Consider the following 18276-nt stretch of genomic DNA (forward strand, 5'->3'; position numbering starts at 1 on the left):
TAGAAGCTAAAAATGCAGCTCTAGAAGCTGAAAAAAGCAATGAGGTGGATTCTCTCTTTGAGACTCTGGAAGGAGTGTGGTGACACTGGGACCCAGGTTTCAGTCTTTGAAAACTGATTTTGAACTTCTGACCTCCATGCCATAAGTGTGTAACATTACTTTGATGTAAACTGCTATAACAGCCAAGGGAAACCGCTTCCCTGCATAACAAAGTACCTGCTATTTCTCTGTGTTCACGTTCCATCTTCTCTGTTTTATAAGACTTACCACCATTGTGCTTACAAACATAGGTATTTTTTATTTCCCTAAAGGAATGTGAACACTTTGAAAGCAAGACAAATTATCTTATTCAAATTTCATCTATAGCAAACAAAAAATTTCTTGGCAAAGATCGGAAGTCATACACATTTATTGAATGTATAATGTATATACTGATAAACTAATGTGTTGGCATTTAACCATGAATAGTGTTGAATTGGTAACATATCATGGCAAAACCACACCTGAATCTAAGGAACAACTGATGTTTTTAAAAATAAAATATATTTGATAGATACAGTTTTGGTTCTTCAAAGCATACCTTGCTTGTCTACAATTGATTTTCATGTTTATTTGGGGGGTATTTAATGTAAAATTTATTTTCTTTTTTGTTCTTTTTTTATGATTTAATTTTATTTCATCATTCCAAATGTGTAATACATAATGTTTACATTTCATGTGGGAAGTTAGTATATGTACTGAGAACATCTTAATTCTTTCTTTCTTTCCCTCTCTCGTGCTTCCATCCATCTCTTGATCACCCTCAATTTTTGATACATTTTACCAGTACCTAATGTTTACTTCACATTTACTGTTTTAAGGTTGATTCAAAAGCATTCAAAAGCAAAATTACTCGAAGATTAAATGGGACTAGATGGTTGTCAAGTTAATGACATTCCAAATGCTTAGTCAGTCTCAGCAATAAAACACAAATGAAAAAGCCTGATCTACATTGTTCTCCTCCCTCAAATCTGCTTCAGGGCAGGGTCATGGATCTTCCAAGTGGGAGAGCTAGGTAGAAGGTAAGGCCAAAAAATAAAGTGTAACTTTTGAGTTTTGGAAAGAAGGAAAAGGCTGCATATTGCAGGAGACAGTGCTTTGAAGTTCACTGGGGGTAAAACTATAGGACCAAGTTCACCAGAAGATGACACAAAACTGCTAATCATGGTGAGTTAGTCAGTTTGTTGTTCATAGTGGAAACGGCTGGCATATAAGTCAAACATGTGGTATCTGTTTCTGGATTATAATATCAATTTTATCTTTTAATAGTTCTGTGTGATAAGAAAGTTTTCTCAGTCTCGCATTTTATGATGTAGAAATTGATAAGCAAGGAATAAAAATATAGTGCTACCTTGGTTCACGAGCTTCATTTGCTCCATGATTCTAGAGAACATTACTGCTTTCCCATTCATCACCAGATGTGTAGTTCATGAATGAAAGCAAAACTTTGCCAAATGCTTCTGCTTGCAAACAAAATTTTTCAGGAATAGAAGCATGTGTGAACTGAGGGATTACTGTTTACACCTCATTACTGAGGTGTTACTGTTAAATTTTACTTTATAAAATTTATAAAGTTTCTAGCACATATATGGCCCACTGCTAAAGTTAATCTCTTTTCTCTATTAAAGTGCAGAATACTGTAAAGGTCTCATGCTATGATGGATATTGGATCGTGGAGAAAATGATATTTTCTTTCCTCTGTCTGGTGTCATCTTTTCTGCAACTAAGGAGCTCTATAAACCCAAATACATGGAAGGTTGGAATCATACAGATGTGAAGGAATTCCTCCTAATAGGCTTAACTGAAAATCTTAACCTGCAGATTCCTCTCTTTCTGCTGTTCACCCTCATTTATCTCCTCATGCTTTTAGGTAACTGGGGGATGATCCTCTTGATCTGGTTAAATGCCACATTGCACACCCCAATGTACTTCTTCCTCAGCAACCTCTCCTTTTGTGACATCTGCTACATCACTGTTTTTGCTCCTAAGATGCTGATTAATTTCCTATCAAAACATAGGTCAAGCACATTTTATGACTGTGTTTTACAAAGCTTCTTTCCCCTTGTGTATGTTACCACGGAGGGCATCCTTCTGTCCATGATGGCTTATGACCGCTATGTGGCCATAGCAAAGCCCTTGTCATATTCAGTCCTTATGACCCAAAGTGTTTGTGTTCAGATGGTTCTTACATCATACCCAGGTGGGCTCATTAATGCTCTGACACAGACTCTAGGTCTGCTCAAGCTGGACTTCTGAGGCCCCAACATAGTGAATCATTTCTTCTGTGACATCCCCCCTCTTCTGAGGCTGGCTTGCTCTGACCTCCATATGAATAAGCTGCTGCATCTGGTCTTTTCTGGGGTCATTGCAATGTTCACTTTCATTGTCATCATGGCCTCTTACATTTGCATCAGCATTGTAATCCAGAGAATCCATTCAGCGGAAGGAAGGCACAAAGCTTTCTCCACTTGTGTCTCACATCTGACTGATGTGACCTTATTCTATGGGTCTGTGATGTTTAGTTATCTCCAGCCAAGCTCTCAGTATTCCCTGGAACAGGAGAAGGTCTCTGCTGTGTTTTATACATTGGTGATTCCCATGATAAACCCACTGATTTACAGCCTGAGGAATAATGATGTGAAAAGTGCAGCAATAAAATCTATATGTTGGAAGAAAATTCCTGCTTGAATAAACTCTGTGTACATTTTTGTGAAACTAACATTATTCTGCAAGTATATTTTCTTTACAACTGTATCAATCATAGCAGACTTAAAGGATTGCAATGCTTGCTGAGAAATAGAAGGAGTCAAAAGAAAGGAAATAAACTTATTTACAGCCAGCACTGAAGAAAATACAGGACCTTATTAACAGCTTCAAATCTCTTTTTGTTAGGGCTCAGGGAAGTAAAAGCCCTTTCTTGCAAAATTAAACAGGGATATAGTGAAACAATGGCCAGAAAATTCATCCAATTGGAAAGGGTCATCTTCAGAGTTCCCTGCTCTTTGCCTGGAATATTGATCTTGGATATCCTTATTCTTCATGGAAATGGAACCAGACTTCAAACTCCAGGATCCTTATCACCATGTGCTTCTGAGACAGACAGCTTAATTTCCTGCAAGTTAATTCTGATGAGTCGAGGAAAGAAATGTTGTGTTCTGGAAGCTGCTCTTTAGTAATTAGAACTCCACATGAAACAATAGGTGGTTACAGATTAGGAAAGAAGTAAATCTATTAGAAATATCTTTCCCTAGAAAGTACCTTGAGTACAAAATTATAAATGAAACCATAATCAAGACTTTTTTGTATAGGATGTAGGTGAAATAATTGATTTGCTTAGAAGCATCCTAGAGATTTAGGAAGGCACACTTCTGGGTGTATCTGGGTAGGTCATGAAGGCATGACCTTAAGTACTGTATCCGGTCCCTGACACCTTTCTCTCTAGCATTGCTCATCTTGTCCATTTTCCTGCCACATTGAATGGAGTAGCTTTGTTTTATGACACACTTCTGCCATGAGGTTTCTTCACTGGTGCCATCTGACCATGGCTGAAATGTCTGACAATGTCATCTGAAGTTAAACTTCTCCATTAAGTTAGATATGCTTAGTATTTTATCCAACTTTTGGAAAGCTGATATCTATATGGAGGCACTTGCTGACTCTATCTGGCCATGTGGCTTACACACCTTTGGAATTGGCTATCAGGAGATGTTTGGAAGGTTTTGGAGAGGCTGGCTCAAGGAGTTTTAAATTGTTATAATTAGAGATACAGGGGTGATTTACTCAGAGTGTAGAAGTCCAGAATGCTGATAGGAATGTGGACAGTAATGGCCAGGTTTAAATTTTTTCAGCTAGAAATGAAGGCCTTTATTGGCAATTAGACTGACTCCTTGTATGTTACACTCTTGCAGAAAAATTGCCAGCATTCTGACCATATCTTGAGACTTTGCAGGAAAGTGAGATTAAGTGCATTTGACTAATTGATCTCATGGAGGTAATTTTGAGGCTGACACGAATTCAGGCTCGAGCATGGATTAAAGTAGCTGCTTCAAGTCAAATTTGTAGAGCCAGTCAATAGCAGAAAGCCAAGTGGAAGTATTGGCAAAATTAAATTTTGACCTGATAGGAATCACTAATACAGTTGGGGCCAAAGGCATTATAATTATGGAGGAAATTAGTGTCATTAAAGGGAAATCAAATACTTTGAGCCAGGATAAGAAGAATGAAAAAAAAAATGATCCCTTGGAAGAGTCTCATATATCAGCAAGACCAAAGTAATTGCAGGCTCAAGAGTGAGAAAGTGTAAACTTAATTTAAGAATTGACCCCTGCTGCAGTAAATCTTCTTAGGGAATTGTTTCCTTAAGTTTTATTTCACCCTACTTACCTACTCAGACCTCTGTTGCTAAGGCCAAAGGAAGTGTGGCTACTGCTTATTCTGGCAACAGACCTTGGCATCATTCATATAATGGTATGTGCAGGTGTGCATAAGGCAAGAATTGTTGTATAATGGAGACTTCCGCCCAGATTTCAGAGAAAAGACTGGTAGGGCAGACAAAAAGCTCCTGAGAGGACAGTGCATGAATCTGTGAGAAAGAAGCCAGAGGTGGAGTGGTGACTCCATGTTGCCATAGATGCCTGGAACATGAGCTGTTTACTGAGGAAATCTGAAGACAATAAGGTGAACTAGCCTAGGGAAGAGGCTGTGTGGTATGCAACTAATAAAGCCATGGAGATGGGGTTGCAAGTTATATCTCACTACCATTTTCCCTGGATGGCAGACATATAACTACAGGACTCAATTTTCCCTAGCTAGGTTTTGGTCTTGTTCTGATCCTATTTTATACCCTTCTCTTTTCCGTTGGGAATGAGAATGTTTACTCTGTGCTATCATATATTGGGATTGAATAAATTGCTTTTTAGATTTCATCACATTTCATAGTTATGGTTTTGCCTTGAGTATCAGAGGAGATTTTGACTTGATGTTTGGGAAATGTTGGAATTGTTGAGACATTGGACAGGGGATTTTTTCATGTTTGATTGTTTACAAAGAGTTGTATCATGTTACATGGAATTATTAACTTGTCATTTTGTTTATTTGTGCTGGAAACAGAAACTTAAAATCTGTCTGGCCTAAGTTTTTTTTTTTTTAATAATACCATTACTTTTGTTCAAAACCTTTTTTCATTTCAATGAAAACAAAAATCTTCCATTTTATAATTAAACTACATTTCGCACTAGCATCATAAATGGCAATAATAAAGAAATTAACTCTCATTTATAGTTTACATAACACAATTTACTTTTGTATATTTACTATGTGAGCCATTCTATGCAATACAAACCTAAAGGGATTTATGTGTAGAAATGAGGGCTGAAAGTGTAGCTTAGTGGAAGAGCACTTGCATAACATGCACAAGGCCCTAGTATCTATCCCCAGCACCACACACACACACACACACACACACACACACACACAAAGATGGAAACAAAATTGCTAGAATAACATGGAATGAAAGAACCTGTTGCATGAGAATTACTATGTAAAGATCCAAAAATACATGAATATGGCTTGAGATAAAATATAAGATACTAAAAGAGGAAGAAAAAAGAAAAGGAAACAACATTTTTGTCTTTTTCATTACCTTAAAACTTTGGGAAAATCTCTGCTCTGCACTATATGTGGGCATGCTAATCCCTCTGAAATTGCTATATTACAAAGTCTATTATCCTCAAATTTACCTAGAATACCCACCAATGTTCCAGACTAAGGACACCAAGATAACAGTAGCTAAATTAATTTTCAGAGTTTCTCAACGGTGACCTTTCCAGATATCCATTTCCAGATCTCTCTTAATATACGTTTCCACATCTTCAATCCTACAGTCACTCAAATTAGGAAAGCAAAACCTTGTAGATCTCCTCAGAAAACTGCTTGCCCTAGCAGAAGCAACTGTATCATGACAAGGACGGTAGCACCCCATTTCTGAACAAGGACAATCATCTCATGAGAACCAAATTACCCCCCTCAACCCATAAAGATTCCTTTGGAGCTACAAAACGTGGACTGAGGTCACAATCCACCAGACCAAAGTTCACTTCTATGAACCCTCAGAAGCTAGTCTCATGCTTATATAACCAGGATAGTGGGAATTCCTACATGAAAATGAGCCCCTTCGGTCTAGAACAGAAACTGACAAAAAAAAATTAGATGAGCTCAGAAACATGCTGGAATACAGGAATGCCCAGCAAAAGAAAGAAATGGAAACCGTGATCACCCAACATAAGAAAGAAATGGAATCCACGAAACATATTCAAACAGAAATTCAGGAGTTTAAAAACTCCTTTGAAAGTATGCAGAGCAGATTAAGAGAATCTGAAGACAGAATATCAGATATAGAAGACAAGATTGTGGTGAAGGACCGTGAAAACAGAGATTTCTTAAAAATAGTAAGGGACCATGAGAAATCAATCTAACAACTGCTAGATGATGCAAAGAAGAATAACATAAGACTGATAGGAGTCTTCGAAAAAAAGAGGAGCCAGTACAATTGACATAAAAAAGCTGTTCAGAGAAAAAATAGTAGAAAACTTCCCAGACAGAGGTGGAGAATTGGACATACAGATAATGAGGCATATAGACCTCCACCCAGCCATGATAAAAAAAATCTACACCTAGACATATAATAGTCAAGATCCCAGAAACCCAATAGAAGAACAAAATCCTACAGGCAGTTAGAGAAAAGAAACAAATCACCTATAAAGGAAAGCCCATCAGAATCGCAGCAGACTTCTCAACACAAACACTCAAGTCAAGGAGAACCTGGAGTGAAGTATTTTAAGCCCTAAAAGAAAATAACTTCCAACCTAGACTGTTGTATCCTGCAAAATTATCTTTCAAAATTGATGGGGAAATTAGATACTTCCATGAAAAAGAACACCTGAGAAATTTCATAAACACCAACACTCTAAACAATTCTAAGCAATATCCTAGAAAAAGACATCGAAGGTCACAACTCCATGAGGCTCAACAGAGGGAAGCCAACAGAGAAGGTGAGAAACTAAAAAGAAAGGGGGAAAAGAAATAAGAGCTAACAATGGTAAAGCATCATGACAAGGATGAGACGATATCTATCAATTATAACTATCAATGTTAACGGCCTCAATTCAAAAATCCAGCAAAATCCAGCAATATGCTGTATACAAGAATCACACCTAACTCAAAAAGAAATTCATAGACTGAAAGTAAAAGGGTGGAAAATGGCTGTCCATGAGACAGGAACCCAGAAAAATCCAGGGGTAGCAATCTTATTTGCAGACAAAGAAAATTTCAAACCAAAACTAATTAAGAGAGACAAAGATGGTGATTACATCCTTGTGAAGGGAACAATCCAAGAGGAAGACATGACAATCCTAAATATATATGCACCAAATACGAATGCCCCCAGCTATACAAAACAAATATTAATGGACATGAAAAACCAAATAAGCACTAATACAGTTGTAGCAGGGGACCTCAATACCCTACTATCACAAATAGATCATCTAGACAAAAAATTAACAACAAATTTCTAGAACTGAACCAAGCTATTGAACAAGTGGACTTAATAGATATTTACAGAGGGTTCCACCCCACAAAATCAAAATACACATTCTTTTCAGCTGTACATGGTCATTCTCCAAAATAGACCACATACTAGCTCATAGAACATGCCTAAGTCAATGTAAAATAATTGAAATTACCCCCTGTATATTATCAGACCATAGTGCAATAAAATTGGAGATCAATAACATGAGAACATACAAAACTCCCACAAACACCTGGAAATTAAATAACATCCTCCTGAACAACCAATAGGTCACAGAGGAAATTAAAGAAGAAATTAGACAGTTTCTACAAGTAAATGATAATGCCAGTACAACATATAGGAATCTATGGGACACAATGAAAGCAGTTCTATGCGGGAAATTCATAGCAGTGAATGCCCATATTAGGAAAACAGAGAGAACTCAGATAAATAACCAAATGCAGAACCTCAAACTTCAAGAGAAAGCAGAGCATAACAAACCCAAAGCCCGTAGAAGAAAGGAAATTATAAAGATCTGGGCAGAAATCAATGCAATGGAGACTAAGAGAATGATACAAAAATTAATGAATCAAAGAGTTGGTTTTTTGAAAGAATAAATAAAATCAATAAGCCTTTAGCCAATCTTATCAAAAAAAAGGAAAGAAAAGACTCAAAGCCATGCAATTGAGAATGAAAAAGGGGAAGTTACAACAGAACCAGCAGAAATGCAGAGTTTCATCAATACCTACTTCGAGAATCTGTACTTTAAAAAAATTGAAAACAGAAGAAATGGACACATTCCTAGACACATATGAATTGCCAAAGTTAAATGAAGAAGATATAGAAATTCTAAACACCCCAATTACAATGAGTAAAATTGAAAATGTAATAAAAAATTTACCAACAAAGAAAAGCCCAGGTCCTGATGGCTTCACTGCTGAATTCTACAAGACATTTAAAGAAGAACTATCACCATTACTCTTTAAACTCATCAATGAAATTGAAAGGGAAGCAAGGCTTCCAAACTCATTCCTGGAAGCAAATGTGACTTTGATTCCAAAACCAGGGAGAGACCCAACCCAAAAAGAGAACTACAGCCCAATCTCCCTAAAGAACATAGATGCAAAAGTCTTCAACAAGATACTGGCAAACAGAATACAGAGGGTCATCAAGAAGATCATACACCCTTACCAAGTTGGATTTATCCCAGGGATGCAAGGATGGTTCAACATTCATAAATCAATAAATGTAATACACTATATTAACAGAGTGAAGGACAAAAACCATATGATCATCTCAATATATTCAGAAAAGGCATTTGACAAAATCCAACACCCATTCATGATAAAAACCCTACAGAGTATTGGAATAGAAGGTCTTTATCTCCACCTAATTAAGGCTATCTATGAAAAACCAACAGCCAACATCATACTAAATGCTCAAAAACTGAAAACTTTCACACTAAAATCAGGAACAAGACAAGGATGCCCACTATCACCACTCCTGTTCAATATAGTTCTGGAAACAGCCATAGCAATTAGACAAGAGAAAGAAATAAAAGGAATAAAGACAGGAAAGGAAGAAGTTAAACTCTCATTATTTGCTGAAGATATGATACTCTATATAGAAGACACAAAAAACTCTGCCAAAAGACTTCTGGACTTAATTGACAGATTCACTACAGTAGCTGGATATAGTGTCAAAACTCAGAAAACAATAGCCTTCTTATACACAAATAGCAGACTCATTGAGAGAGAAATTAGGGAGTCAATTCCTTTTACAATAGCATCGAAAAAAATGAAGTATCTAGGAATCAATCTAACAAAGCAAGCAAAAGACGTATACACTGAAAACCAAAGCACTCTGGAGAAGGAGATCGAAGAGGACACAAGAAAATAGAAAGACATCCCTTGCTCCTAGGTAGGAAGAACCAATATAGTGAAAATGGCCATACTTCCAAAACTGCTACATAGATTTAATGCAATACCAATTGAAATTCCAACAATATACTTCAGAGAGCTAGAGAAAACAATCCAAAAATTAATTTGGAACCAGAAGATAACTAGAATAACAAAAGCAATTCTGGGAAACAGAGACATGGCTGGGGGTATCACAATACCCAACTTGAAGCAGTACTACAAAGCTACTGTGATAAAAACAGCATGGTACTGGCAAAGAAACAGACCCAAGGATCAGTGGAAAAGATTAGAAGATGCAGAAACAACTTCAGACATACTCAGTCACCTCATCTTTGACAAAGGAGCCAACCACTCTCATTGGAGGAAAGATAGCCTATTAAATATATGGTGTTGGAAAAACTGGATTTCAACCTGTCAGGGATTAAAACTAGACACATATCTATCACCATGCACTAAAGTAAGATCGAAGTGGATTAAAGATCTAAATATTAAGACAGAAACACTAAACTTGCTGGAAGATAAGTTAGGCAGAACTCTTGAAGATTTGGCATAGGAAAAGACTTTATGAACAAAACCTCAGTAGCACGGGAAATAGCAGAAAGAATCAACAATTGGGATGTCATCTTATTAAAAAGCTTCTGCACTGCACGGGAAACTACCAACAGAGCTAACAGACAACCTACAATGTGGGAAAATTTTTTTAGCAGCTATAACTCAGACAAGGGGCTACTATCTAGAATATAGAATATAGAAAGAACTGAAAAAAAATCAGACTCCCCAAAATTCAAAGACCCAATTCAAAAATGGGCATCTGAAATGAACAGACATTTCTCAGACAAAGAAGTAAAAGCTGCAAATAAACATATGAAAAAATGTTCGACATCATTGGTCATTCAAGAGATGCAGATAAAAACAACACTGAGATTCCACCTCACCCCAGAAAGAGTGGCTTCTATCAAGAAGTCAACCAATAACAAATGCTGGCAGGGCTGTGGAGAGAATGGAACCCTTGTCCATTGTTGGTGGGAGTGCAGACTGGTGCAATCACTATGGAAATCAGTGTGGAGATTCCTCAAAGAACTAGGGCTGGAGGTCCCATTTGACCCAGCTATTTCCCTGCTGGGTATTTTCCCCAAAGAATTAAAAGAATCATACCACATAGATATATGTTACCCATGTTTACTGCAGCACAGTTTGTAATACCTAAAGATTGGAAACAGCCCAAGGACCCATCAACTGGAAACTAGATAAAGAATATTTATTTTTTTTTATAAAACAGAGTACCACTCAGCCATAAAGAAGGAGAAACTAGTCATTTATAGCTAAATGGATACATATAGAGGCCATACTCTTAAGTGAAATAAATAAGACACATGTGTAAATACCGAATAGTTTCTCTAGTGTGAGAAACTGAGAGTGTAAATAGGAACTAAAAGGATTAATAACTGATAATTGATACTTTGAAATAGGAAAAGGTCCAAAGGGGTAGGGATGGTGGGAGGAGATGGCAAAAGGAAAGAATGGAAAGGAAAAATTATGAGAAAAGAAAAAAAAATGGAAATGAAGTATGTAAATAGGAAAGGGTGGAGGGGTGAAGGGCGCACAGGTAATGGGGAAAAAATAAGAACCAAGATACATCATGTAAAGGTGCAGGCACCCAATGACAAATGTAAATGTACTGTATACCTAAAATGTGTCAATAAAAGAATTTAAGCAATAAATAAATAATTAAATAAATAAACCACATTATTAAAAAAAAAGCAAAAACAAAATGAGCCTCTCCCTTTCTTTGCTGGAGTGTATTCCTATGGTCCTTTACCATGTAACTCTGCCTAATAAAATTGCACTATGTCTCATCCCAATATATCCTAAAATAATTTTTCTGTAGCATAAGTCAAGAACATGTTCAAAGGGCTGAGTTGAGGTCCTAGTTGTTGGAGAAGGTTCCTTGGAGACCCTGATGGAGTGTCACATGGAATTTTCAAGCAAAAACAGTATACAAAATGAATGGCATGCTACACTGAGTCACGTACATGAAACTGGTTTAATGCTAGGAGAAGATGTTTTAATAGTTTCTCAGTAGCTAATAACTAAAGATCTAATGAAATGAAAATGATAGGCTTTAGGAAAATTGCAATGTTACCACTGCTTTGAGCATGTTGGAAAGCAAAAGAACAAACAATTCAGGAAGAAATTCTATGAACCTCTAATGCAAAAATATTAGGCTGAGGCATTTGATTGACAGAGAAAAGGGAATTCATTTAAGTGACAGTTGATGAAAATCATAAACAGATTTTGATAAACGTTTAAAACAAATGTTTTGCTTTTGGCATTGAGGGAAAGGGGTTGTAATGATTAGAAGTTTATGTTGCTATTACAACAAGTAGTTTAGGCAAGAAAAACTGTGATGTGAGAAAGTGGGTGCTATTAGGATTTCTGAGGGAACTTTTCTGGGAAGACTTACAGCAAGGAATGAAGTGTAAGAAGTGCAAGATGTCTTGGATTATTCAGGAAAAAAGGGATCAGAACTGAGGTAAAGTGAGAAAGGAGAAGAAGTTCAAGAAGTGGACTAGGTCATGCGGTGTATATTAAATATATAGAGAGTCTTTGCTTCTGGAAAAAGAAAGTCAAGTTACCCAGTTTACATATTTTAAAGACACTTGACTCAAGAGAAAAAATGGGAACAATGTTTTTGTAGATAGGGAGGGGTGGAGGGGTTGAAGGGAGGGCAAGGGAATGGGGAAAAAATAAGAACCAGATGGATTATGTAAAGAGGTAAATTTCAAATGATAAATGTCTTTATATTGTATACCTTAAATGTAGCAACAAAATTAATTTTAAAAAAGAATAAATGGACCTTAGAGTAGCAAGAGGAAGAAACAAAAGGCCAATCATGAAGCTGCACAGTGGGCTGGGGATTCAGCCTTGCTAAATGAAGGGATTAATTACATCAGACCAGATTTTAAACTGTCACAAAGCAGGCACAGGTTCTATGCACTGGAAAGTAATCTATCACAATTAACATAAAAATTGTACATATGCATCATGTGTGTGTGCAGAATTATTAAGAGGTTGAGAGAGGATAAAACAAATACAATCTTTGAAGTTGCTGTTTATATGGGAGAAGTGCATGTGTTATTACTTAACTGTTCTCTCAAAATTTGTATTATTGAACATCTCTGCAGGTGTGAAATGTTTCGAAATTAAAAGTTAGAAAATATTTTGGAAAGTGCTTATAAACTGACTGGAACATTTTTACTTCTGAACTTCTGTACTTGTTTTTTGGGATTTTTTATTTTTATTTTTTGGTACCAGGGATCGAACTCAGGACCTTGTGCTTGTCAGGCAGGTGTGGTACTGCTGAGCTACATCCCCAGCCCTGTACTTACTCATGACTAAAATATTATCTCTGGGGAAAAAATGAGAAAAATGAGATAAGACATATGCACTTTTTTCCTGTCATTTCCTTAAAAATTCAGTATTACAAATATTTGAATTTTACAACAAATAGCACTTACAACAAAGAGCATTTACATTACATAGATTTTTATAAGTAAACTAGAACCAGTTTGAAGTAAATGGGAGGATGTACACAGATTTAATGAAAATTCTGCCTCATGTTATATGAAACTCTTGATCATCCATGGATTTTGCTGTCTGTATTTGGACCCTGGACGCAGTCGTCCACAGGTCACAATAGACGGCTGTATTATACAATTTGATGAAACTACAAAAACAAGTATCCTGTAAGAGGATTAAGACACAGTTCAACATTTTGGGGGGCTTGGTTGTAGGTGGTAGAGTTTTAGGAAAGGAAAAAAAGGATTGGTGTGTTATGAAAACAAGGCGTGTTTCACAGTAATTTCCCTGGTGTGTAGATTTGTCAAAAATTATTCAATTATATTCTTACAATCGGTGCCACTTTTAAAATATAAAGCCATTTATTTAATTCTAATTCAAACCTGTTCACAACCGTAATAACGAGTGGTCTTTCAAAGTGTACTGCTGTACATGGTGCCATTTTCTGCTGTGGTCAAGGCCTGGTCCTAGCTCACCAGGTTAGCAGAAGGGAAGAGGCAGAGAAAACACACACAAAGGAAAGGAAAGCAGCCTTAGCAGCAGAATGTGGAGACTGCAGAAGGGCAGGGTGTAGGGAACCCCACTGGGGCTGGGGCAGCAGTCTTGAGCTGGCTCCCCTGCCTCAGAGCCCAACAAAGGATGACCATGGCCCCATAAAGTTCACAATCAGAGCACATGGCCAATGGGCTTTAAGAAAAGATCCTGGCATGTGTTTGCTGGCCAGCCTCAGCTGGTCTCCATTTACCTGAATGTTCCCGGTGATTTGTTTTCCTGCCACAGCTCTTCTTTAGCCTTCTGGGTTCAACTGTTGAAGCTAACTCTCCCTCCATGCATTGGGGCCCTGTACTGGAGCGGGGGGCAACAGAGCAGGGACAGTCCAGGGACCCCATGACTTATTTTGGGGAGTCAATTACAAAAATATTTTCTCTAATATCAATGAAATCCATACAACTTAATTCTGTGTTAATTATTTAGCAAATTTTTACTAATTATTGACTTGGAAACTACTGTTCTACAATGAAGTGGTTAGCATATGATTCTATGTGATTTACATTGGAAAAAATCAAGTTTCAAAAAACACTGAGGAATCACTTTGAACTATGTTATCAGCTAAGGTCTTCAACAGATCACCAACAGAGAGAAAGGGTAAGTTGTAGGGATCAGAGAAAAGGGGACATTACCAGAACTTCTGCAGTGAGTCCTAGACTCCTGCAAACCATGGCAGCCCAAGGTGAATTAACTTATTATACAGGAGGGCTAGAAAAAATGAGACTTGGAGAAGAAGCTGAGCTTTGGGCCTGATCAGTGCTGCTCTGGGTAGCAAAGATGAAAGCCACTGAGCTGCTGCACCTTTTTTTCAGTACATCTGGAGAAAGAAATGTAACAAATGACTCAGGACAGAGAATTCAGTACATTAGACAGAGAGTTCAGCACATCAGGAAAAACAAATGTAACAGATGACTGGAGAGCTGTAGAATTCTAGATCAATGAGGAACTATGCAGATGAAGATTTTGTTCCTGCCAGGATGTCTTCAGCTGCTGTAATCTTGTCCTGGAGCATCACAGCATGACTGGATCATTGAGGTCTCAGTTGTGACTGGAGGCCAAAATAGAGTTAGGTCTCAAAATGCCATAGCTGGCCTGTAGGCAGGAGAAATAGGCCTAATCAAATGATTTTTCCCCAAAATTATGGAGTATTCCTCCCAACAGTGAGTGAAGGAAAAAAGTTAAGTATAAGTATGCTTGCATTAATATGTAATATGAGGTTAACCTTTTGACTTTTCTTTTTAGAAATTTTTTTCAAGTTTTATTGATTGTGCCTAAGTTCCTACTGAGCTGCTAAAATACATCTGTAGACTGTTATATATTTAGAAAATAGGCCTGTGAAACAAAAACATCATTAAATTGACAAATCTTAATTTTTGTTTCTTGACAGTCCTTGCAATTTTGAAGAGTATGATGTAACAAATTTTACTAAATAATTTACTAATTCTATGACTCAGGGTCCGATGATAGATTAAAATAGCCTGTGATTGTAAATCTCTGTATGAATCTCTTCATATCCTCCAGACAGCAATATTTATAGTGTACCAATTCTATGCAAATGTAGATCTCAATTATTATTAGTGCCTACCAGTTCTGTATAAAGTAAAATAAGTATAAATTCTCAACTAACTTATTTGCTGTCCATCAATTATATTGTTGTCCCAGGAGTCTAAGTCAGCTGTGATAATTCCATCTCGGGACTTGAATCTTTCTCTAACTTTCTTGCTCCTTCAGCAGGTTAGCACAAAGCCCGAGTTGTCAGAAATGGCTGGGGACAATTTCACTGAGGTGACCCTCTTCAGCCTCTCTGGATTTGCAAGTCACCCTGAACTCTGAGCCTGCCTCTTCCTGATGTTCCTGTTTTTTTTTTCTCTTCACTGTCTTGGGGAACCTGGGACTGATCTTGCTAATCAGAACTGACTCACGACTTCACATGCCTATGTACTTTTTCCTTAGCAACTTAGCATTCATTGACATCTTCTATTCTTCCACTGTAATGCCCAAAGCACTGGTCAGTCTGCAGCCCAAACAGAAATACATCTCTTTTGTGGGCTGCTTTGTTGAGATGTACTTTTTTGTTGGCTTGGCCTGCAGTGAATGTTTTTTCTGGGCTCCATAGGCTATGATTATTTCGTAATGATCTGAAAACCTTTGCTGTATAACGTGGTCATGTCCCAGGGAGTGTGCAACCTGCTGGGAGAAATGCCCTATGCCAGAGGCTTCACGAATTCTCTAGTCTCCATGTGTGTGATTACCAGTTCATCCTTCTGCGACTCCACCATCAATCACTTTTTCTGTGACACCACAGCACTGCTGGCCCTGTCCTGCACAGACGCATTCAACATGGAACTGGTGATCTTTGTTCTAGCAGGGTTCATGATCCTCAGTTCTTTCCTGATCATCACAACCACTTATGTTGCCATCCTCTCGGCCATCCTGAGGATCCAGTCTGCAGCAGGCAGGCAGAAAGCCTTCTCCACCTGTGCCTCTCACCTCACTGGTGTGACCGTCTTCTACGGGTACCTGATTTTCACATATATGCAGCCTAACACATCATGCCTGACCCAGGCACAGGTGGCCTCCATGTTCTACAACATTGTTGTCCCCATGCTGAATCCTCTCATCTACAGCCTGATGAACAAAGATGTGAAAGATGCTCTCCTGAGAACCCTGCACAGGAAACAGTTTCTGTAACAGATTCTGGATGATGCACTCAAAAGAAATCTGGATGTTTCTGGCCATTTAATTATTCCAGCCATCAGGAAAATGTCAGAGTAACCTTAAAGGTATAACAAAAACTGATGCCAACTTAGAGCCTTGAGATTTGGGAGGCAGTCATTATTTAATTTGTTTATGTGTTGTGAAATCGTGTATTTTATTATGTAATTTGTTTATCTGTGTCATGGTGTTAGGAGGAAATTTGAGCACATCTCTTCTTCAGAAATGGCATACACTGGGTAGTAAAAGATGCATCTACACTTCCATGTGTGAGCATGGATATGAGCACATTTAAAAATTGTTAAGCTCCCCTTGATATGGCCTGACACTGTGTTTTCTCAGCTACAAGAAAATAGAGTAGAGAAATAAGTGACTAAGGACAAAGCACCCTTGACTTTTATTAGCATCCCAAAATGGTACCTGAGGGTGAAACTTATTTAACTATAAACATACATGTGATTTTTGGTACAGGCACAGACAATAGACAAGAGGTAGGGCAGTGAAATCTCTCTATACTATGAAGTCACCTGGTCACAGTTTAAAATTTTTAACCATATGATTTTTGATGACAGTTCTAGATTTGCCATAGTTTGGCATGTAGGTTTTTGTTTTACTCTCTCATTGTGTGAAAATGAAACATATTCATGAGAAATCCTACGTCAGAGTTTGAATTTTGATCTCTCCTCATGCTGGCCATGCAACCCTGAAACTTCTCATGAGGGGAGAACAGAAACATGACTTCATGCCAGTTGTGGGTCATGAGGACAACGAATGGCACGCCCTAGAGCCCTGTGGTTCCCAAACTTTGGGATGTACATGCTCAGTATAATACAAAATGTGTTTGTGTTAGGTGAATCATCATGCTCATTTGGGTGTCCTGAACAGCTTTGAGGAAGGTAAATCTAAGAAATGCCAATTGGTAAGTCCAGGGTATTAAGTACACTTTCCATTTACGATGTATTCATTTTACACCGATTTTAGCAGATATAAGGCATTATAAGTCAAAAAATATATGTACACCGAAATATGATCTATTTATCAAGAAGGCTCTACACTGAAACAGTGGGCCACAATTTACACATGAACAGAATGTCTTCCTAAATCCAAGGAATTGATAAAATTTAGGAATATGTGTCAGTTTGTGTCCCAATGTACTTGTGTGTTTGAAATGTTACAGGTAGATAAATGAAAAGAAAGATGTAAGGAATGTTTTATGTATGTAGCAGGTCTATAGAGATTCTCTCATTTTTCAATCAGAAAGCCACTGTTAAATGATTAATACTAAAGGAAGGAATTCATCTTGTGTGAATTATTTTCCTGCAGAGTGTCTGCTATTTAATAACATTTCCTTAGTATTTTTCAAAAATGTCCATTGGAAAAAATATATCACTGAATACTGCATTAACTGTATATAAATTGTTGAATAGCAACTAGAGTCAGGCTATGATATGTAGAATATATATTGAAAGAAACCACAAAGATTGTGTTGATATGATATAATCTTCTACTAAGAAAAATAACCATTTTACAAAGAAAATAACTATTTATAAAATTTCTCTAGAAGAAGACTGCAAGTTCTTTTGCTTTGTAATATTTTTAATCCTAACAATATCTACAAATATATCAATATGATTTGTCACTAAGTCCTTTCTCTGTGTCATTATTGGCTTTTCAAAGTGCAATTATGTATTCTTTAGGGTAATGGATTCTGTCTTACATTTGTATATTTCTTGGATGTTCAAATATTTGTGCATAGATAGTGTTTTATAAAACCATTTTGCTAAAACTTGTGTTTCTAAAATTTCTCAAAATACGTATATAGTAATATGACATAGTAATTATAGAGACACTCCTTATCAAGTGTCATCTTTTGAATGGTCATAGTATTAAATATATGGAAGTTACATGCTG

General features: G+C 37.1%; 1 protein-coding gene and 1 pseudogene across 1 annotated transcript; both read left to right on the forward strand.

Annotated features, from left to right (window-relative positions):
* The first annotated feature begins 1788 nt into the window (after positions 1-1788).
* On the forward strand, positions 1789-2727 carry LOC101708896 (olfactory receptor 5J3-like; annotated as a pseudogene).
* Positions 2728-15411: 12684 nt separating this feature from the next.
* LOC101709962 (olfactory receptor 8I2) lies at positions 15412-16341 on the forward strand. Its single transcript, XM_004869921.2, is given in 3 exon segments — positions 15412-15507; positions 15509-15749; positions 15752-16341. Coding segments are annotated over 3 exon segments (927 nt in total).
* The last annotated feature ends 1935 nt before the right edge of the window (positions 16342-18276 follow it).

The sequence above is a fragment of the Heterocephalus glaber genome, unplaced genomic scaffold (genome assembly GCF_053883595.1).
Source record: "Heterocephalus glaber isolate CG9 unplaced genomic scaffold, H.glaber_assembly_v1.0 deba00000896, whole genome shotgun sequence".
Lineage (NCBI taxonomy): Eukaryota > Metazoa > Chordata > Mammalia > Rodentia > Bathyergidae > Heterocephalus > Heterocephalus glaber.